Source organism: Numenius arquata, chromosome W, assembly GCF_964106895.1.
Source record: "Numenius arquata chromosome W, bNumArq3.hap1.1, whole genome shotgun sequence".
NCBI lineage: Eukaryota > Metazoa > Chordata > Aves > Charadriiformes > Scolopacidae > Numenius > Numenius arquata.
Window position 1 is genome coordinate 11,772,681 of NC_133615.1, and position 22,765 is coordinate 11,795,445.

Sequence of the window (22,765 nt, forward strand, 5' to 3'; positions counted from 1 at the left end):
AAAAAGGCTCTAGTCTCCATTTTTTTTCTCACTTGGTAATAAAAGTGACGAGGAACTGGAACAGCTGTAAAGAGGTCATGGAGTAGGTGTGAGCTTGGTTAACTTGGCCAAGCCAACCACGCAAAGCGGACCCATCCACCCGCATGGGAACCAGTGCCACCAGAAAAGCACGTAAGGTATTAGCAATTGGAGATTCCCTACTGAGAGGCACCGAAGCACCCGTTTGCCGTCCAGACAATTTCTCTAGAGAAGTCTGCTGCCTGCCAGGAGCTCGCATTCGTGGCATCACCGAGAGGCTGCCGAGCCTGGTGATCCCTACAGATTATCATCCGCTCCTACTATTCCGTGTAGGGTCTGACGAGGCAACTTAGAACCCTCCAAAGAGACTATGTGATGTCCCTCGGAGCGATGTTGAAAGGATCAGGAGCACAGGTGGTGGTCTCCTCTATCCTCCCAGTCAGAGGAAGGGGTCCAGGAAAGAGGAGACGAATTGAACAGGTGACTGCCTGGCTGCGTAGCTGCTGCCATACTCAAGGTTTTGGCTTCTATGATCACGGATGTACCTTTGAGAAGCCGGGTCTGTTGGGAGCTGATGGGATTCACCTGACCAAGCAGGGCAAGAGGGTCTTTGCCAACAAGCCGGCCAGACTTACAAGGAGGGCTTTAAACTAGACTCAGCGGGAGAAGGGGATGGAGTTCTGAGCAACAGGGAAGAGCCAGGGGCTGCTGATGCGTTAGGAACCAACAGGGGAACACCCGAGAAATGCCGCAAAGGAATTGGGGCTTGATCCTCCAAAAAGGTGACGCGGTCGACAGCCCAACTGAAGTGCCTCTATACCAGTGCGCGCAGCACGGGCGACAAACAGGAGGAGTTGGAAGCCCCTGTGCAGAAGGAGCAGAAGGGAGCTGGCAGCTCTTTAAGCACGTTTTTTTCTTAGAGCACAAGAGCTCTGGATTCCCATGTGTAAGACATGGGAAAATAGAAATTTGTCTACCTAGACTTTAGTAAAGCCTTTGACACCGTTTCCCACAGCATCCTCCTGGAGAAACTGGCTGCCCATGGTTTGGACGGGCGTACTCTTCGCCGGGTAAAAAAACTGGCTGGATGGCCGGGCCCAAAGAGTTGTGGTGAATGGAGTTAAATCCAGTTGGCGGCCGGTCACGAGCGGTGTTCCCCAGGGCTCAGTACTGGGGCCGGTTCTGTTTAATATCTTTATCAACGACCTGGACGAGGGAATCGAGTGCACCCTCGGTAAGTTTGCAGCCGACACCAAGTTGGGCGGGAGCGTCGATCTGCTTGAGGGTAGGCTGGCTCTACAGAGGGATCTGGACAGGCTGGATCGATGGGCCGAGGCCAGCGGTATGAGGTTCAACAAGGCCAAGTGCCGGGTCCTGCACTTGGGTCACAACGACCCCAGGCAATGCTACAGGCTTGGGGAAGAGTGGCCGGAAAGCTGCCCGGCAGAAAAGGACCTGGGGGTGTTGGTGGACAGCCGGCTGAATATGAGCCAGCAGTGTGCCCAGGTGGCCAAGGCGGCCAACGGCATCCTGGCCTGTGTCAGGAATAGTGTGGTGAGCAGGACTAGGGAAGCGATCGTCCCGCTGTACTCGGCGCTGGTGAGGCCCCACTTTGAGTACTGTGTTCAGTTTTGGGCCCCTCGCTACAAGAAAGACATTGAGATTCCGGAGTGTGTCCAGAGAAGGGCAACCAAGCTGGTGAGGAGTCTAGAGCACAAGTCTTATGAGGAGGGGCTGAGGGAACTGGGGTTGTTTAGCCTGGAGAAAAGGAGGCTGAGGGGAGACCTTATCGCCCTCTACAACTACCTGCAAGGAGGCTGTAGCGAGGCAGGGGTTGGTCTCTTCTCCCAAGCAACAAGCGATAGGACAAGAGGAAACGGCCTCCAGTTGCGCCAGGGCAGGTTTAGGACGGATATTAGGAAAATTTCCCTCACAGAAAGGGTTACCAAACATTGGAACAGGCTGCCCGGGGAAGCGGTTGAATCGCCATCCCTGGGGGTATTTAAAAGACGGGTAGGCGTGGTGGTTTGGGTAGCGTTAGGTTAATGGTTGGACTCGATGATCTGCAAGGTCCCTGCCAACCTAGACGATTCTATGATTCTATGAAATCGGGCAAGGAAGGCAGGAGCCCAGCACGGCTGAGCAAGGACCTTCTGGTCGAGCTGAAGCGCAAGAAGGAAATGCATAGGCAGTGGAAGCAGAGACACGCATCCTGGGAAGAATATAGGCATGCTGCCCGGGTGTGTAGGGATGGGATCGGGAAAGGTAAGGCACAGCTGGAGCTGAATTTGGCAAGGGATGTGAAGAATCAGAAGAAGGGCTTCTACAGTTGCATTGGTCAGAAAAGGAAGACTAAAGAAAACCTACACCACCCCCCCTCCGATAAATAAGACAGGAGATCTAGCGCCAACCGACATGGAGAAGGCCGAGGTACTCAACGATTTTTCTCCTCCGTTTTCACTGGCAATCACTGTTCCCACAGCTCTCAAGTCCCCGAACCTCAAGGCAGGGACTGGGGGAACAAAGTCCCTCCCATCGTAGGAAACGAACCGGTTCGAGACCACCCGAGGAACCTGAACACACGCAAGTCCTGCACCTGGGGAGGAACAACCCCATGCACCAGTAGATGCCGGAGGCCGACTGGCTGGAAAGCAGCTTTGCAGAAAAGGATGTGGGGGGGGCTCCTGGCGGACACCAAGTTGAACGTGAGCCGACAACGTGCCCTTGCCGCAAAGAAGGCTAAGGATACCCTGAGCCCGATACAGAGGAAAGCAGGGGTTATGTGTGTTACGATACAGTTGTGTAGACCAATCAAATTGCTCGCTATCCCCGGGGGTGCAGGGCACCAGAGACCACCCTTGGGCAGCTTTGGGGGCGCTGCCTGTTTTTCTACGAGCCTCCTACCCAGCTTAGCGCAAATCCTATCTCGATCTGCCCCCCAGCCCTCAAGCCACCAGTGCTGAAGACACGCTTTGTATTTTATTTTGTCCCAGGAGGCGTGCAGCTTAGAAACGTCTGCAATCAAAGTGGGGCTTTCAGGGAACAATTTAGAGCGACTTCTGTTGGTTCTGCGGAGTGTTCTGAAAAGTTAAGGCCTGGCCTGCCCTGGCAAAAGCAGTCCTTTGACTGCACCAAAAAGCCACAAGCACGTTTGGGGTAGACTTGATGCGGTAATAAGTAACAACCAATAGTACTTCTAGCTACGACAGCCTCTTCTGAGACCTCGTTGCCCGCCCACAGGGTCGCAGCACTACACGGCGCGGATCCCTCCGCGGACTCGCCAACGTCTTCTCCCTCCACCCCCAGGTCGGATCCCTCCGCGCCCCGAGGGCACGCAAGCTCCCTGAGCCCCGGTAAGCACCGGGTCGACGAGGGCGGACCCGCCAAGGGGACGGGAACAAGCGAAAACGACAGACGAGACAGCCAATCGAGACGCGGGGTCGGCCGGCGGCGATCTGGCGGCCCAATGGGCGCCGCGGAGGGCCTGGCCGAGCGGAGGAAGCGCGGGGGCGACAACGGGCGTTGTCGTGGCTGACGAGCTTATTGGGGCGCGGGCCGCCTGGCCCGGTGGCGCCACTGCTGTCTTCGGAAAGATCATCGGCAAGGCGCTTCCCCGCCAACGTCGCCTACGAGGACGAGGAGGTAGCCGCGGCTTTGCTCTGTGCGCGGTTCCTCTTCCCTTCCCCCCTCCCCTCCCCTCCCCCCGCGCTCGCAGGCACCCTGAGCCGAGGACGCGGTGCCCGGGAGCGCGGCAGGGCGGGTGGAGGGACGGGGGACGGACGGGGCCTCTCTGGGTTGTGGCGCTCTCTACTGCACGATCCCTATAACATCGCGCTTCTTCGGTGCCCCCGCGGCTGCCGCGGCGCGTACTGGGTTGCTGGAGCTGGCCGGCTCGCCTCGGTTCCCAGCCTCGCCGTGCCGTGTGCGCGCGTGCGTAGAGGAGGGCCTCTGACGGTAACGCACTTGGTGGCAGCCGCAGACGTTTGCCGCGTGATATCCCTTTGGCACTGCAAGTCGTGCAAAGTTTGCTGCCGAGGGATGGGAGCGGTCCTACCTCGTGTAGGACGATAGTCTTGAAACCTTAGATTAAGCGCACGCAGTCAGTCTCCTCGGGGATTCCAGGCGCACGTATGTAAACGGTGAACGTCCGAGTAGTGACCGTAATGAGTTAGTTCCGCGCAGGAGAAATGCGGGTCTTGATGCGCCTCCTAGTAGCATTATCGAGATTTCGCAGCTCTGCTGTGCTAGGCTTTGGTGCTGAGCCCCCAAACGGGATTATTGGAGCAAAGAATTACAGCTCTTCTTATTTTTCTCCAAAAAAAAAAAAAAAGTAAATATAAAAATCTAGAAACCCGTCATCCTGCAGGCTGCCAAAGCTTCCCAGATCTTGTTTCTGTGGTGAAGTGGGACGGTGATAACAGCATGCTTGCGAGGTTCACGGATGCTGGTGCTCCACAACGTGCTAGGAACTCGAGCGAGCCGCTTAGGCCTGTGGGGGGAAGAATGCAGCCCTTGCCTACACGATGTTAACTTTCAGTTAGTACCCCGTATAATTTTGTTGTTCAAGTGCCGAAGACTAGCAGTGAGGGATGTCTTCTGCTTTTGAAGGTAGGGTTTACGTGCAATGTAGAAGACAGACTCGTACTACGCGCTTGCAGGCTTCCTGCCTGCGCTTATGCTTTTGTTCAATGCTCGAGCTCCCTGTACCATGGAAAATGAATGGCCGCTGATGTTCCACTTTGCTAAATTCTTTGCCCGTTCGGTTAAGCCGTTTGTCTCCTGCCTCTGTGTGGACCACATCGAAGAGACAAACCGCTTAGGAAGCGATCGACCCAGATTAAAACATACTGGAGGTCGCTAATCTGAAGTACTGGCCCGTCTCCTTGCCCCCGTCGTCCTGCGTGCTGAATCCCACCTCTGGAGGGGGCTCTGTAAATACGTTGCGTGTTTTTGTACAGATAGCTTTAATGTCGCGTAAGGAAAACTCAACGTTTCGGCTTGTGTTTGGGGGATCTGGTAATCTGCTTCTGTAGGAGTTCAGTGGGGCACATTGATTTGCTTAAGCCGTTATTACCTTTCTCCGAAGCCAATTACGTTTTAACTGTTTACTCTTCCTCCAGTGCCTTGCGTTCCGTGATCTTTCCCCCCAAGCTCCGACGCTTCTCCTAGTCATGCCTAAGGAGCCAGTTATCAGGTTATCTGAAGCAGAAGATTCTGGTGAATGCGTAAGTACTGTGGGAGCTTTCTGTACGCTAGACTGTACCTGTCGTTAGTTCCTCATTTACTAGACTCTTTCCCATCCCCCCTTTTCCTCTCGATAGGGCGCGGTAGGCTGTTTTGGGTTTTCTGGCGCTGTAATCTTTTGCCTCTAGCTTGTAACGGAGTTGAGCTTTTTTGACTGAAAGTAGTGACGTAAAGCAATGCTCACCCCTGGGTACGTACTTGTGGTGCAAAATGCAGTGTTGTTTTGGAGCGCAGTCTGATGCCTATTGTCACGGTTTAGAGTAAGAGTAGTAGTAGTTCTTCTAATACGGAGAAGAGGGCTTGGGGTTCTTGGCAGGTCAGGGGTGAGGAAGGGCGAAGCTGGTTGAGGGGTGCTGGGTGCTTCACTTTTAGCTATAAAAGTCAAGTTCGGAGACTTTGTAAACCCACGCAAAAGGCAGCCTGAAGCTTATTTTCCACCCGAGTTGCTTATGTTGCCTGAAGAGGTAATGGGGGGCTTTAACCCGGAGACAAACTTAGCTTCTGTGGCTGTTTTGTAGTCCGTTACCCGTCTAGCTTGCAAGCAATTGCATAGCCCTTTTTTTGCCCCCTATAGTGTGCGTAATCGGTCTTTGTGGCTTTGCTTGGAAAATGTCAGTTGCAGGCGGACAGACAGTAATTTGAAGCGCAGTGGTTGAATTGCTAGGAATTGGCTAACTGGTTTCTCTGGGTGGCGCTCTGCTCTCATTCCTTCCCTCCCTGCCCTCTCCCCTCTTTGTGTGTGGCTTTTTATTGTAGTTATTTATGGTTTTGTGCTTCCTTCTCCAGCTGCTTGGGCATTTAATGACTGTTGGCAAGAAGCGTGCTGCTCACCTGGGCCTGGCCAATGGATTCCGGATGGTTGTGGATGAAGGGCCCGAGGGTGGGCAGCCTGTGTGTCGCGTACATCTACGTATTCTGGGTGGCCGTCAGTTGGGCTGGCCGCCTGGCTAAGATTTGTGCACCGCAAGAGTTGCTGCACGTGTACAAATCGCCGCTGAATGGATCTCGCCTGTTGCCCGTCGATCTAGCCACTGTTGATGTCGAATTTTTTGTGACGTGTGTCTGTGGAAGGTAATAAAAGCTGCGAGCAGCAGTTGCACAAATAAAGATTTAGCATGGGGATATCATCTCTGTCTTGTGCGCGTCTTACTGAGGGGAAATAGTTCTGCAAGTTAAAACGGTGTCTCCCCGGAGTGTAAGTATGTGGAGTGTTTCAGTCTGTTAGCAGCGTTCTATAGATAGACGGTGATTTGGCCAGTCATTTGAAGCGTGACGCTGGAACCGCTTAGCAGTCTCCTGCCTCTTGTAGGAAGCAAACTCTTCGCTCTTTGGGAGCGGTACGCAAACGTACATAAAGCCAGTGGAGGCTGCTGCTGCAACAACTGTAGAAAATACCGTATGTGACGCTACAGGCATGCCGTACAAGGGTGCTTTCGGCACAGTGCAATGTGTTGGAAGCATCCAACTCCCGTTGGAGCGCTTTATCAACGGCTGTGCGATGATAAGGCCCCGTTGATATCCCTTTTCTGCCGAGGAGGGATATGGTGGGAGAAAACAATCGGTCCCAATGGCAGCTGTGGTGCTTCCATAGCACAGTGGAATATCTCTTTTTGTCGATTTGGGTCAGCTGTCCTGGCTCTGTCCCCTCCCAACCTCTTGCCCACCCCCAGCTTACTGGACTGGGGGGGTGGGGGTGGTTGGAGAGACAGCCTCCATGCTGTGGGAGCGCTGCTCAGCAGTAGTGTTATGGTTTGAGAGAACCCATAACAACCTATTGTCGTTTAGACAATTATTCTATCACCCGATGACCCCTCCCCACCCGGAAAGGGGAATCGGGGAACACAAAGAAAACACAAGGGTTGAAGTATAAATAGATTTAATAGGCTAAGACTAAATAATTAACAATAATACTAAAGAACCAGTATTAATCCCGATACTGATATAAGATATACAGAAATTATACTCAGCCATCTATATCAGTAGGAAGCGGTGCACTCCCAGCAGTGGATAGCAAGTATCGGACACTGCGAGCGCAATGGCTTCAGGAGGAAGGGAAGGCCTCAGGGCTCCGGCACCGGGGCAAGGAGTTGTCTGGACCGCCGCCATCAGGGAGAGAGCGAGCTACGCAGCAAACTTTTCTAACTTATATTGGATGTGACGTTCATGGTATGAAATACTCCTGTTGGCCAGCCTGGGTCAAATGCCCAGGCCTTGCTCCTCCTTGTCCCTGCACCTGGCAAGGCTCGAAAACACTAGCCTTGAATCCCACAGAGCCTGGCTGGCTATAAAGTAAATATTTTCACAAATTCAGACACTAGAGTCTTCTAAAAGTGTAATTTTCCCCAGCATTAGAAGAAAAGATAGTCCTGTGTCTCTCAACCCAGGACAAGTAGCCAAAACCTTGGTGCGCTATCAACACCCTCCTAGCTACAACTACAAAGCACAGCACTATGAGGGCTGCTATGGGGAAAGTTACCTCCATCCCAGCCAGACCCAAACCAAAAGTACATCGCAGGGAGATGGCAAACTCCACCTTTCTTTAACAGCTATTAAAAAAAGGGAGATGGGCAGGGGAAAGCGGGGCCATCCTTCGTTGCCCTTGAACGCTGTGTTGCTGAGACATCCGAGACGCCCACTGGAAGGCGTCTTCATCTCTTCTATATCCCCAAGCGATCAGGTGAAGTTTGGTGACACGGGCGTGTAAGTAACCCGAGGACTTTGCCTTTATTTAATCTTCCCAGGGAGGAGATGGAAATGATTTGCCTGCAGTTTATGGAAACTGACATGTGGTGTTTCCTTGAAACTGCACTGGTGCAGTGTTTGCTTACTGGATGACTGAGCTAGGTAACATCCCTTGTTCCGCCTGTGTAAACTCCCCGAGGTATCTAGAAGGTGTTCCCGCTTCTGGGGGCAGGGGAGTTTTGAAGCAGCTAGGCATGGGGTGATTACCGTAGGTTTTGGAAGTCTCTGGCGCCCGGTGGGATTTATGTCTCGCCTCGCAGGCGACGCTGCCCATGCTTTGCTCCAGACCCGAGAGAGCAAAGGGTTATTGAACAGTGATCCACCGAAGAATCGTAGAATCCTAGAGCAGCCCAGGTGGGAAGGGACCTCGAAAGATCATCTGGTCGGACCTTTTGTGGCAAAGCCTCCGTCCTCTTCTTTGTAGCCACCCTTTCAGTACTGCAATACTGTGATGAGGTCCCCGTCCCCCCCCTCTCCCCGAGCCTTCTCTTTTCCAAGGGAGAAAAGACCCAACTCCTTCAGTGTTTCCTGGTAGGGGAGGTTCTCCAGCCCTTTGATCATCTTCGTGGCCCTCCTTGGGACCCTCTCCAGTCTGTCTGCACCTTTTTTTGAATTGTGGGGACAAGAACTGGACGCGGTGCTCCAGGTGCGGCCTGCGGGGGTGGCCTCCGTGAGAAGAGGCCAGGGTCTGCCCTGCGCCGGACACAGCTGGTTCCAGCCAGCTAGGCACCGGACTCGCCGCGGGCCAAAGCCGAGCAGCTCAGCGAAGCTGGTGGCGCCCCTGTGCAAACATATTTCACAGAATCACAGAATCTTCTAGGTTGGAAGGGACCTTCAAGATCATCTTGTCCAACCATCAACCTAACTGACAAAAATAAACACCCACAAAACAACAAAATGCAACACCATCACTAAACCATGTCTCCCAGCACCACGTCAACCTGTCTTTTGAACACTTCCAGGGATGGTGCTTCAACCACCTCCCTGGGCAGCCCATTCCAATGTCTGATAACCCTTTCAGTGAAAAAAAATTTCCTAATATCCAGCCTGTACCTCCCCCCGCGCAACTTGAGGCCGTTTCCTCTAGTCCTGTCGCCCGTGACTTGGGAGAAGAGACCGACCCCCGCCTCTCTACACCCTCCTTGCAGGTAGTTGTAGAGAGCAATAAGGTCTCCCCTCAGCCTCCTTTTCTCCAGGCTGAATAACCCTAGTTCCCTCAGCCTCTCCTCATAAGACTTGTGCTCCAGACCCCTCACCAGCCTTGTTGCTCTTCTCTGGACCCGCTCCAGCACCTCGATGTCTTTTTTGTGGTAGGGGGCCCAAAACTGGACACAGTACTTGAGGTGGGGCCTCACCAATGCCGAGTACAGGGGGACGATCACCTCCCGAGTCCTACTCGCCACACTGTTCCTGATACAGGCCAGGATGCTGTTGGCCGCCTTGGCCACCTGGGCACACTGCTGGCTCATGTTCAGCCGGCTGTCCACCAACACCCCCAGGTCCTTTTCTGCCGGGCAGCTCTCCAGCCACTCTTCCCCAAGCCTGTAGCGCTGCCTGGGGTCGTTGTGACCCAAGTGGAGGACCCGGCACTTCGCCTTGTTGAACCTCATCCCATTGGTCTCAGCCCATCGATCCAACCTGTCCGGATCCCTCTGCAAAGCCTTTCTACCCTCCAGCAGGTCGACACTGCCACCCAACTTAGTGTCGTCTGCGAACTTACTGAGGGTGCACTCAATCCCCTCGTCCAGATCATTGATAAAGATGTTAAAGAGAACGGGTCCCAGTACCGCGCCCTGGGGGACACCACTCGTGACCGGCCGCCAACTGGATTTAACTCCATTCACCACCACTCTCTGGGCCCGGCCCTCCAGCCAGTTTTTAACTAAGAAGGGGCAAAGCGCTGCCCGGGGCAGGTATTTCCCTGCTACCCGTGGATCCGGCAGGTGGATGTTTCCTGAAGGAAGGAACTTTGTCATCCTGTTTTCTCCCCCTGCCCTGTTGAGGAGGGGCAGTGAGAGAGCAGCTGGGCGGGCCCCTGGCAGCCGGCCAAGGTGAACCCATCACAAAGCCTGAAAGGCAGGTTCCTCCGTGTAGAAGTGAAGGGGGTTGGTGGTTTAAGGAATGATAGTGACTGGGCTAGGAACAGGACGCTTTGGAGATAGGAAAGTCGGGAAATAGCTGGGGATCCAGTCACTTTGAGGGGGGGAAATTTCAAGGGAAAAAGCCTTCTTTCTGAGCAATAAGAGGCTCTCGTGAGAAAAAGGCTCTAGTCTCCATTTTTTTTCTCACTTGGTAATAAAAGTGACGAGGAACTGGAACAGCTGTAAAGAGGTCATGGAGTAGGTGTGAGCTTGGTTAACTTGGCCAAGCCAACCACGCAAAGCGGACCCATCCACCCACATGGGAACCAGTGCCACCAGAAAAGCACGTAAGGTATTAGCAATTGGAGATTCCCTACTGAGAGGCACCGAAGCACCCGTTTGCCGTCCAGACAATTTCTCTAGAGAAGTCTGCTGCCTGCCAGGAGCTCGCATTCGTGGCATCACCGAGAGGCTGCCGAGCCTGGTGATCCCTACAGATTATCATCCGCTCCTACTATTCCGTGTAGGGTCTGACGAGGCAACTTAGAACCCTCCAAAGAGACTATGTGATGTCCCTCGGAGCGATGTTGAAAGGATCAGGAGCACAGGTGGTGGTCTCCTCTATCCTCCCAGTCAGAGGAAGGGGTCCAGGAAAGAGGAGACGAATTGAACAGGTGACTGCCTGGCTGCGTAGCTGCTGCCATACTCAAGGTTTTGGCTTCTATGATCACGGATGTACCTTTGAGAAGCCGGGTCTGTTGGGAGCTGATGGGATTCACCTGACCAAGCAGGGCAAGAGGGTCTTTGCCAACAAGCCGGCCAGACTTACAAGGAGGGCTTTAAACTAGACTCAGCGGGAGAAGGGGATGGAGTTCTGAGCAACAGGGAAGAGCCAGGGGCTGCTGATGCGTTAGGAACCAACAGGGGAACACCCGAGAAATGCCGCAAAGGAATTGGGGCTTGATCCTCCAAAAAGGTGACGCGGTCGACAGCCCAACTGAAGTGCCTCTATACCAGTGCGCGCAGCACGGGCGACAAACAGGAGGAGTTGGAAGCCCCTGTGCAGAAGGAGCAGAAGGGAGCTGGCAGCTCTTTAAGCACGTTTTTTTCTTAGAGCACAAGAGCTCTGGATTCCCATGCGTAAGACATGGGAAAATAGAAATTTGTCTACCTAGACTTTAGTAAAGCCTTTGACACCGTTTCCCACAGCATCCTCCTGGAGAAACTGGCTGCCCATGGTTTGGACGGGCGTACTCCTCGCCGGGTAAAAAAACTGGCTGGATGGCCGGGCCCAAAGAGTTGTGGTGAATGGAGTTAAATCCAGTTGGCGGCCGGTCACGAGCGGTGTTCCCCAGGGCTCAGTACTGGGGCCGGTTCTGTTTAATATCTTTATCAACGACCTGGACGAGGGAATCGAGTGCACCCTCGGTAAGTTTGCAGCCGACACCAAGTTGGGCGGGAGCGTCGATCTGCTTGAGGGTAGGCTGGCTCTACAGAGGGATCTGGACAGGCTGGATCGATGGGCCGAGGCCAGCGGTATGAGGTTCAACAAGGCCAAGTGCCGGGTCCTGCACTTGGGTCACAACGACCCCAGGCAATGCTACAGGCTTGGGGAAGAGTGGCCGGAAAGCTGCCCGGCAGAAAAGGACCTGGGGGTGTTGGTGGACAGCCGGCTGAATATGAGCCAGCAGCGTGCCCAGGTGGCCAAGGCGGCCAACGGCATCCTGGCCTGTGTCAGGAATAGTGTGGTGAGCAGGACTAGGGAAGCGATCGTCCCGCTGTACTCGGCGCTGGTGAGGCCCCACTTTGAGTACTGTGTTCAGTTTTGGGCCCCTCGCTACAAGAAAGACATTGAGATTCCGGAGTGTGTCCAGAGAAGGGCAACCAAGCTGGTGAGGAGTCTAGAGCACAAGTCTTATGAGGAGGGGCTGAGGGAACTGGGGTTGTTTAGCCTGGAGAAAAGGAGGCTGAGGGGAGACCTTATCGCCCTCTACAACTACCTGCAAGGAGGCTGTAGCGAGGCAGGGGTTGGTCTCTTCTCCCAAGCAACAAGCGATAGGACAAGAGGAAACGGCCTCCAGTTGCGCCAGGGCAGGTTTAGGACGGATATTAGGAAAATTTCCCTCGCAGAAAGGGTTACCAAACATTGGAACAGGCTGCCCGGGGAAGCGGTTGAATCGCCATCCCTGGGGGTATTTAAAAGACGGGTAGGCGTGGTGGTTTGGGTAGCGTTAGGTTAATGGTTGGACTCGATGATCTGCAAGGTCCCTGCCAACCTAGACGATTCTATGATTCTATGAAATCGGGCAAGGAAGGCAGGAGCCCAGCACGGCTGAGCAAGGACCTTCTGGTCGAGCTGAAGCGCAAGAAGGAAATGCATAGGCAGTGGAAGCAGAGACACGCATCCTGGGAAGAATATAGGCATGCTGCCCGGGTGTGTAGGGATGGGATCGGGAAAGGTAAGGCACAGCTGGAGCTGAATTTGGCAAGGGATGTGAAGAATCAGAAGAAGGGCTTCTACAGTTGCGTTGGTCAGAAAAGGAAGACTAAAGAAAACCTACACCACCCCCCCTCTGATAAATAAGACAGGAGATCTAGCGCCAACCGACATGGAGAAGGCCGAGGTACTCAACGATTTTTCTCCTCCGTTTTCACTGGCAATCACTGTTCCCACAGCTCTCAAGTCCCCGAACCTCAAGGCAGGGACTGGGGGAACAAAGTCCCTCCCATCGTAGGAAACGAACCGGTTCGAGACCACCCGAGGAACCTGAACACACGCAAGTCCTGCACCTGGGGAGGAACAACCCCATGCACCAGTAGATGCCGGAGGCCGACTGGCTGGAAAGCAGCTTTGCAGAAAAGGATGTGGGGGGGGCTCCTGGCGGACACCAAGTTGAACGTGAGCCGACAACGTGCCCTTGCCGCAAAGAAGGCTAAGGATACCCTGAGCCCGATACAGAGGAAAGCAGGGGTTATGTGTGTTACGATACAGTTGTGTAGACCAATCAAATTGCTCGCTATCCCCGGGGGTGCAGGGCACCAGAGACCACCCTTGGGCAGCTTTGGGGGCGCTGCCTGTTTTTCTACGAGCCTCCTACCCAGCTTAGCGCAAATCCTATCTCGATCTGCCCCCCAGCCCTCAAGCCACCAGTGCTGAAGACACGCTTTGTATTTTATTTTGTCCCAGGAGGCGTGCAGCTTAGAAACGTCTGCAATCAAAGTGGGGCTTTCAGGGAACAATTTAGAGCGACTTCTGTTGGTTCTGCGGAGTGTTCTGAAAAGTTAAGGCCTGGCCTGCCCTGGCAAAAGCAGTCCTTTGACTGCACCAAAAAGCCACAAGCACGTTTGGGGTAGACTTGATGCGGTAATAAGTAACAACCAATAGTACTTCTAGCTACGACAGCCTCTTCTGAGACCTCGTTGCCCGCCCACAGGGTCGCAGCACTACACGGCGCGGATCCCTCCGCGGACTCGCCAACGTCTTCTCCCTCCACCCCCAGGTCGGATCCCTCCGCGCCCCGAGGGCACGCAAGCTCCCTGAGCCCCGGTAAGCACCGGGTCGACGAGGGCGGACCCGCCAAGGGGACGGGAACAAGCGAAAACGACAGACGAGACAGCCAATCGAGACGCGGGGTCGGCCGGCGGCGATCTGGCGGCCCAATGGGCGCCGCGGAGGGCCTGGCCGAGCGGAGGAAGCGCGGGGGCGACAACGGGCGTTGTCGTGGCTGACGAGCTTATTGGGGCGCGGGCCGCCTGGCCCGGTGGCGCCACTGCTGTCTTCGGAAAGATCATCGGCAAGGCGCTTCCCCGCCAACGTCGCCTACGAGGACGAGGAGGTAGCCGCGGCTTTGCTCTGTGCGCGGTTCCTCTTCCCTTCCCCCCTCCCCTCCCCCCGCGCTCGCAGGCACCCTGAGCCGAGGACGCGGTGCCCGGGAGCGCGGCAGGGCGGGTGGAGGGACGGGGGACGGACGGGGCCTCTCTGGGTTGTGGCGCTCTCTACTGCACGATCCCTATAACATCGCGCTTCTTCGGTGCCCCCGCGGCTGCCGCGGCGCGTACTGGGTTGCTGGAGCTGGCCGGCTCGCCTCGGTTCCCAGCCTCGCCGTGCCGTGTGCGCGCGTGCGTAGAGGAGGGCCTCTGACGGTAACGCACTTGGTGGCAGCCGCAGACGTTTGCCGCGTGATATCCCTTTGGCACTGCAAGTCGTGCAAAGTTTGCTGCCGAGGGATGGGAGCGGTCCTACCTCGTGTAGGACGATAGTCTTGAAACCTTAGATTAAGCGCACGCAGTCAGTCTCCTCGGGGATTCCAGGCGCACGTATGTAAACGGTGAACGTCCGAGTAGTGACCGTAATGAGTTAGTTCCGCGCAGGAGAAATGCGGGTCTTGATGCGCCTCCTAGTAGCATTATCGAGATTTCGCAGCTCTGCTGTGCTAGGCTTTGGTGCTGAGCCCCCAAACGGGATTATTGGAGCAAAGAATTACAGCTCTTCTTATTTTTCTCCAAAAAAAAAAAAAAGTAAATATAAAAATCTAGAAACCCGTCATCCTGCAGGCTGCCAAAGCTTCCCAGATCTTGTTTCTGTGGTGAAGTGGGACGGTGATAACAGCATGCTTGCGAGGTTCACGGATGCTGGTGCTCCACAACGTGCTAGGAACTCGAGCGAGCCGCTTAGGCCTGTGGGGGGAAGAATGCAGCCCTTGCCTACACGATGTTAACTTTCAGTTAGTACCCCGTATAATTTTGTTGTTCAAGTGCCGAAGACTAGCAGTGAGGGATGTCTTCTGCTTTTGAAGGTAGGGTTTACGTGCAATGTAGAAGACAGACTCGTACTACGCGCTTGCAGGCTTCCTGCCTGCGCTTATGCTTTTGTTCAATGCTCGAGCTCCCTGTACCATGGAAAATGAATGGCCGCTGATGTTCCACTTTGCTAAATTCTTTGCCCGTTCGGTTAAGCCGTTTGTCTCCTGCCTCTGTGTGGACCACATCGAAGAGACAAACCGCTTAGGAAGCGATCGACCCAGATTAAAACATACTGGAGGTCGCTAATCTGAAGTACTGGCCCGTCTCCTTGCCCCCGTCGTCCTGCGTGCTGAATCCCACCTCTGGAGGGGGCTCTGTAAATACGTTGCGTGTTTTTGTACAGATAGCTTTAATGCCGCGTAAGGAAAACTCAACGTTTCGGCTTGTGTTTGGGGGATCTGGTAATCTGCTTCTGTAGGAGTTCAGTGGGGCACATTGATTTGCTTAAGCCGTTATTACCTTTCTCCGAAGCCAATTACGTTTTAACTGTTTACTCTTCCTCCAGTGCCTTGCGTTCCGTGATCTTTCCCCCCAAGCTCCGACGCTTCTCCTAGTCATGCCTAAGGAGCCAGTTATCAGGTTATCTGAAGCAGAAGATTCTGGTGAATGCGTAAGTACTGTGGGAGCTTTCTGTACGCTAGACTGTACCTGTCGTTAGTTCCTCATTTACTAGACTCTTTCCCATCCCCCCTTTTCCTCTCGATAGGGCGCGGTAGGCTGTTTTGGGTTTTCTGGCGCTGTAATCTTTTGCCTCTAGCTTGTAACGGAGTTGAGCTTTTTTGACTGAAAGTAGTGACGTAAAGCAATGCTCACCCCTGGGTACGTACTTGTGGTGCAAAATGCAGTGTTGTTTTGGAGCGCAGTCTGATGCCTATTGTCACGGTTTAGAGTAAGAGTAGTAGTAGTTCTTCTAATACGGAGAAGAGGGCTTGGGGTTCTTGGCAGGTCAGGGGTGAGGAAGGGCGAAGCTGGTTGAGGGGTGCTGGGTGCTTCACTTTTAGCTATAAAAGTCAAGTTCGGAGACTTTGTAAACCCGCGCAAAAGGCAGCCTGAAGCTTATTTTCCACCCGAGTTGCTTATGTTGCCTGAAGAGGTAATGGGGGGCTTTAACCCGGAGACAAACTTAGCTTCTGTGGCTGTTTTGTAGTCCGTTACCCGTCTAGCTTGCAAGCAATTGCATAGCCCTTTTTTTGCCCCCTATAGTGTGCGTAATCGGTCTTTGTGGCTTTGCTTGGAAAATGTCAGTTGCAGGCGGACAGACAGTAATTTGAAGCGCAGTGGTTGAATTGCTAGGAATTGGCTAACTGGTTTCTCTGGGTGGCGCTCTGCTCTCATTCCTTCCCTCCCTGCCCTCTCCCCTCTTTGTGTGTGGCTTTTTATTGTAGTTATTTATGGTTTTGTGCTTCCTTCTCCAGCTGCTTGGGCATTTAATGACTGTTGGCAAGAAGCGTGCTGCTCACCTGGGCCTGGCCAATGGATTCCGGATGGTTGTGGATGAAGGGCCCGAGGGTGGGCAGCCTGTGTGTCGCGTACATCTACGTATTCTGGGTGGCCGTCAGTTGGGCTGGCCGCCTGGCTAAGATTTGTGCACCGCAAGAGTTGCTGCACGTGTACAAATCGCCGCTGAATGGATCTCGCCTGTTGCCCGTCGATCTAGCCACTGTTGATGTCGAATTTTTTGTGACGTGTGTCTGTGGAAGGTAATAAAAGCTGCGAGCAGCAGTTGCACAAATAAAGATTTAGCATGGGGATATCATCTCTGTCTTGTGCGCGTCTTACTGAGGGGAAATAGTTCTGCAAGTTAAAACGGTGTCTCCCCGGAGTGTAAGTATGTGGAGTGTTTCAGTCTGTTAGCAGCGTTCTATAGATAGACGGTGATTTGGCCAGTCATTTGAAGCGTGACGCTGGAACCGCTTAGCAGTCTCCTGCCTCTTGTAGGAAGCAAACTCTTCGCTCTTTGGGAGCGGTACGCAAACGTACATAAAGCCAGTGGAGGCTGCTGCTGCAACAACTGTAGAAAATACCGTATGTGACGCTACAGGCATGCCGTACAAGGGTGCTTTCGGCACAGTGCAATGTGTTGGAAGCATCCAACTCCCGTTGGAGCGCTTTATCAACGGCTGTGCGATGATAAGGCCCCGTTGATATCCCTTTTCTGCCGAGGAGGGATATGGTGGGAGAAAACAATCGGTCCCAATGGCAGCTGTGGTGCTTCCATAGCACAGTGGAATATCTCTTTTTGTCGATTTGGGTCAGCTGTCCTGGCTCTGTCCCCTCCCAACCTCTTGCCCACCCCCAGCTTACTGGACTGGGGGGGTGGGGGTGGTTGGAGAGACAGCCTCCATGCTGTGGGAGCGCTGCTCAGCAGTAGTGTTATGGTTTGAGAGAACCCATAACAACCTATTGTCGTTTAGACAATTATTCTATCACCCGATGACCCCTCCCCACCCGGAAAGGGGAATCGGGGAACACAAAGAAAACACAAGGGTTGAAGTATAAATAGATTTAATAGGCTAAGACTAAATAATTAACAATAATACTAAAGAACCAGTATTAATCCCGATACTGATATAAGATATACAGAAATTATACTCAGCCATCTATATCAGTAGGAAGCGGTGCACTCCCAGCAGTGGATAGCAAGTATCGGACACTGCGAGCGCAATGGCTTCAGGAGGAAGGGAAGGCCTCAGGGCTCCGGCACCGGGGCAAGGAGTTGTCTGGACCGCCGCCATCAGGGAGAGAGCGAGCTACGCAGCAAACTTTTCTAACTTATATTGGATGTGACGTTCATGGTATGAAATACTCCTGTTGGCCAGCCTGGGTCAAATGCCCAGGCCTTGCTCCTCCTTGTCCCTGCACCTGGCAAGGCTCGAAAACACTAGCCTTGAATCCCACAGAGCCTGGCTGGCTATAAAGTAAATATTTTCACAAATTCAGACACTAGAGTCTTCTAAAAGTGTAATTTTCCCCAGCATTAGAAGAAAAGATAGTCCTGTGTCTCTCAACCCAGGACAAGTAGCCAAAACCTTGGTGCGCTATCAACACCCTCCTAGCTACAACTACAAAGCACAGCACTATGAGGGCTGCTATGGGGAAAGTTACCTCCATCCCAGCCAGACCCAAACCAAAAGTACATCGCAGGGAGATGGCAAACTCCACCTTTCTTTAACAGCTATTAAAAAAAGGGAGATGGGCAGGGGAAAGCGGGGCCATCCTTCGTTGCCCTTGAACGCTGTGTTGCTGAGACATCCGAGACGCCCACTGGAAGGCGTCTTCATCTCTTCTATATCCCCAAGCGATCAGGTGAAGTTTGGTGACACGGGCGTGTAAGTAACCCGAGGACTTTGCCTTTATTTAATCTTCCCAGGGAGGAGATGGAAATGATTTGCCTGCAGTTTATGGAAACTGACATGTGGTGTTTCCTTGAAACTGCACTGGTGCAGTGTTTGCTTACTGGATGACTGAGCTAGGTAACATCCCTTGTTCCGCCTGTGTAAACTCCCCGAGGTATCTAGAAGGTGTTCCCGCTTCTGGGGGCAGGGGAGTTTTGAAGCAGCTAGGCATGGGGTGATTACCGTAGGTTTTGGAAGTCTCTGGCGCCCGGTGGGATTTATGTCTCGCCTCGCAGGCGACGCTGCCCATGCTTTGCTCCAGACCCGAGAGAGCAAAGGGTTATTGAACAGTGATCCACCGAAGAATCGTAGAATCCTAGAGCAGCCCAGGTGGGAAGGGACCTCGAAAGATCATCTGGTCGGACCTTTTGTGGCAAAGCCTCCGTCCTCTTCTTTGTAGCCACCCTTTCAGTACTGCAATACTGTGATGAGGTCCCCGTCCCCCCCCTCTCCCCGAGCCTTCTCTTTTCCAAGGGAGAAAAGACCCAACTCCTTCAGTGTTTCCTGGTAGGGGAGGTTCTCCAGCCCTTTGATCATCTTCGTGGCCCTCCTTGGGACCCTCTCCAGTCTGTCTGCACCTTTTTTTGAATTGTGGGGACAAGAACTGGACGCGGTGCTCCAGGTGCGGCCTGCGGGGGTGGCCTCCGTGAGAAGAGGCCAGGGTCTGCCCTGCGCCGGACACAGCTGGTTCCAGCCAGCTAGGCACCGGACTCGCCGCGGGCCAAAGCCGAGCAGCTCAGCGAAGCTGGTGGCGCCCCTGTGCAAACATATTTCACAGAATCACAGAATCTTCTAGGTTGGAAGGGACCTTCAAGATCATCTTGTCCAACCATCAACCTAACTGACAAAAATAAACACCCACAAAACAACAAAATGCAACACCATCACTAAACCATGTCTCCCAGCACCACGTCAACCTGTCTTTTGAACACTTCCAGGGATGGTGCTTCAACCACCTCCCTGGGCAGCCCATTCCAATGTCTGATAACCCTTTCAGTGAAAAAAAATTTCCTAATATCCAGCCTGTACCTCCCCCCGCGCAACTTGAGGCCGTTTCCTCTAGTCCTGTCGCCCGTGACTTGGGAGAAGAGACCGACCCCCGCCTCTCTACACCCTCCTTGCAGGTAGTTGTAGAGAGCAATAAGGTCTCCCCTCAGCCTCCTTTTCTCCAGGCTGAATAACCCTAGTTCCCTCAGCCTCTCCTCATAAGACTTGTGCTCCAGACCCCTCACCAGCCTTGTTGCTCTTCTCTGGACCCGCTCCAGCACCTCGATGTCTTTTTTGTGGTAGGGGGCCCAAAACTGGACACAGTACTTGAGGTGGGGCCTCACCAATGCCGAGTACAGGGGGACGATCACCTCCCGAGTCCTACTCGCCACACTGTTCCTGATACAGGCCAGGATGCTGTTGGCCGCCTTGGCCACCTGGGCACACTGCTGGCTCATGTTCAGCCGGCTGTCCACCAACACCCCCAGGTCCTTTTCTGCCGGGCAGCTCTCCAGCCACTCTTCCCCAAGCCTGTAGCGCTGCCTGGGGTCGTTGTGACCCAAGTGGAGGACCCGGCACTTCGCCTTGTTGAACCTCATCCCATTGGTCTCAGCCCATCGATCCAACCTGTCCGGATCCCTCTGCAAAGCCTTTCTACCCTCCAGCAGGTCGACACTGCCACCCAACTTAGTGTCGTCTGCGAACTTACTGAGGGTGCACTCAATCCCCTCGTCCAGATCATTGATAAAGATGTTAAAGAGAACGGGTCCCAGTACCGCGCCCTGGGGGACACCACTCGTGACCGGCCGCCAACTGGATTTAACTCCATTCACCACCACTCTCTGGGCCCGGCCCTCCAGCCAGTTTTTAACTAAGAAGGGGCAAAGCGCTGCCCGGGGCAGGTATTTCCCTGCTACCCGTGGATCCGGCAGGTGGATGTTTCCTGAAGGAAGGAACTTTGTCATCCTGTTTTCTCCCCCTGCCCTGTTGAGGAGGGGCAGTGAGAGAGCAGCTGGGCGGGCCCCTGGCAGCCGGCCAAGGTGAACCCATCACAAAGCCTGAAAGGCAGGTTCCTCCGTGTAGAAGTGAAGGGGGTTGGTGGTTTAAGGAATGATAGTGACTGGGCTAGGAACAGGACGCTTTGGAGATAGGAAAGTCGGGAAATAGCTGGGGATCCAGTCACTTTGAGGGGGGGAAATTTCAAGGGAAAAAGCCTTCTTTCTGAGCAATAAGAGGCTCTCGTGAGAAAAAGGCTCTAGTCTCCATTTTTTTTCTCACTTGGTAATAAAAGTGACGAGGAACTGGAACAGCTGTAAAGAGGTCATGGAGTAGGTGTGAGCTTGGTTAACTTGGCCAAGCCAACCACGCAAAGCGGACCCATCCACCCACATGGGAACCAGTGCCACCAGAAAAGCACGTAAGGTATTAGCAATTGGAGATTCCCTACTGAGAGGCACCGAAGCACCCGTTTGCCGTCCAGACAATTTCTCTAGAGAAGTCTGCTGCCTGCCAGGAGCTCGCATTCGTGGCATCACCGAGAGGCTGCCGAGCCTGGTGATCCCTACAGATTATCATCCGCTCCTACTATTCCGTGTAGGGTCTGACGAGGCAACTTAGAACCCTCCAAAGAGACTATGTGATGTCCCTCGGAGCGATGTTGAAAGGATCAGGAGCACAGGTGGTGGTCTCCTCTATCCTCCCAGTCAGAGGAAGGGGTCCAGGAAAGAGGAGACGAATTGAACAGGTGACTGCCTGGCTGCGTAGCTGCTGCCATACTCAAGGTTTTGGCTTCTATGATCACGGATGTACCTTTGAGAAGCCGGGTCTGTTGGGAGCTGATGGGATTCACCTGACCAAGCAGGGCAAGAGGGTCTTTGCCAACAAGCCGGCCAGACTTACAAGGAGGGCTTTAAACTAGACTCAGCGGGAGAAGGGGATGGAGTTCTGAGCAACAGGGAAGAGCCAGGGGCTGCTGATGCGTTAGGAACCAACAGGGGAACACCCGAGAAATGCCGCAAAGGAATTGGGGCTTGATCCTCCAAAAAGGTGACGCGGTCGACAGCCCAACTGAAGTGCCTCTATACCAGTGCGCGCAGCACGGGCGACAAACAGGAGGAGTTGGAAGCCCCTGTGCAGAAGGAGCAGAAGGGAGCTGGCAGCTCTTTAAGCACGTTTTTTTCTTAGAGCACAAGAGCTCTGGATTCCCATGCGTAAGACATGGGAAAATAGAAATTTGTCTACCTAGACTTTAGTAAAGCCTTTGACACCGTTTCCCACAGCATCCTCCTGGAGAAACTGGCTGCCCATGGTTTGGACGGGCGTACTCCTCGCCGGGTAAAAAAACTGGCTGGATGGCCGGGCCCAAAGAGTTGTGGTGAATGGAGTTAAATCCAGTTGGCGGCCGGTCACGAGCGGTGTTCCCCAGGGCTCAGTACTGGGGCCGGTTCTGTTTAATATCTTTATCAACGACCTGGACGAGGGAATCGAGTGCACCCTCGGTAAGTTTGCAGCCGACACCAAGTTGGGCGGGAGCGTCGATCTGCTTGAGGGTAGGCTGGCTCTACAGAGGGATCTGGACAGGCTGGATCGATGGGCCGAGGCCAGCGGTATGAGGTTCAACAAGGCCAAGTGCCGGGTCCTGCACTTGGGTCACAACGACCCCAGGCAATGCTACAGGCTTGGGGAAGAGTGGCCGGAAAGCTGCCCGGCAGAAAAGGACCTGGGGGTGTTGGTGGACAGCCGGCTGAATATGAGCCAGCAGCGTGCCCAGGTGGCCAAGGCGGCCAACGGCATCCTGGCCTGTGTCAGGAATAGTGTGGTGAGCAGGACTAGGGAAGCGATCGTCCCGCTGTACTCGGCGCTGGTGAGGCCCCACTTTGAGTACTGTGTTCAGTTTTGGGCCCCTCGCTACAAGAAAGACATTGAGATTCCGGAGTGTGTCCAGAGAAGGGCAACCAAGCTGGTGAGGAGTCTAGAGCACAAGTCTTATGAGGAGGGGCTGAGGGAACTGGGGTTGTTTAGCCTGGAGAAAAGGAGGCTGAGGGGAGACCTTATCGCCCTCTACAACTACCTGCAAGGAGGCTGTAGCGAGGCAGGGGTTGGTCTCTTCTCCCAAGCAACAAGCGATAGGACAAGAGGAAACGGCCTCCAGTTGCGCCAGGGCAGGTTTAGGACGGATATTAGGAAAATTTCCCTCGCAGAAAGGGTTACCAAACATTGGAACAGGCTGCCCGGGGAAGCGGTTGAATCGCCATCCCTGGGGGTATTTAAAAGACGGGTAGGCGTGGTGGTTTGGGTAGCGTTAGGTTAATGGTTGGACTCGATGATCTGCAAGGTCCCTGCCAACCTAGACGATTCTATGATTCTATGAAATCGGGCAAGGAAGGCAGGAGCCCAGCACGGCTGAGCAAGGACCTTCTGGTCGAGCTGAAGCGCAAGAAGGAAATGCATAGGCAGTGGAAGCAGAGACACGCATCCTGGGAAGAATATAGGCAT

At 53.9% G+C, this 22,765-nt stretch overlaps 2 protein-coding genes across 2 annotated transcripts; both read left to right on the forward strand.

Annotated features, from left to right (window-relative positions):
• Positions 1-2,433: 2,433 nt before the first annotated feature.
• LOC141476765 (adenosine 5'-monophosphoramidase HINT1-like) lies at positions 2,434-6,388 on the forward strand. Its single transcript, XM_074165565.1, is given in 6 exon segments — positions 2,434-2,448; positions 3,259-3,371; positions 3,407-3,629; positions 3,631-3,660; positions 5,139-5,243; positions 6,049-6,388. Coding segments are annotated over 6 exon segments (651 nt in total). The 3' UTR covers positions 6,214-6,388.
• Positions 6,389-12,694: 6,306 nt separating this feature from the next.
• LOC141476766 (adenosine 5'-monophosphoramidase HINT1-like) lies at positions 12,695-16,643 on the forward strand. The gene is given in 6 exon segments (XM_074165566.1): positions 12,695-12,709; positions 13,520-13,632; positions 13,668-13,890; positions 13,892-13,921; positions 15,394-15,498; positions 16,304-16,643. Coding segments are annotated over 6 exon segments (651 nt in total). The 3' UTR covers positions 16,469-16,643.
• Positions 16,644-22,765: the final 6,122 nt, after the last annotated feature.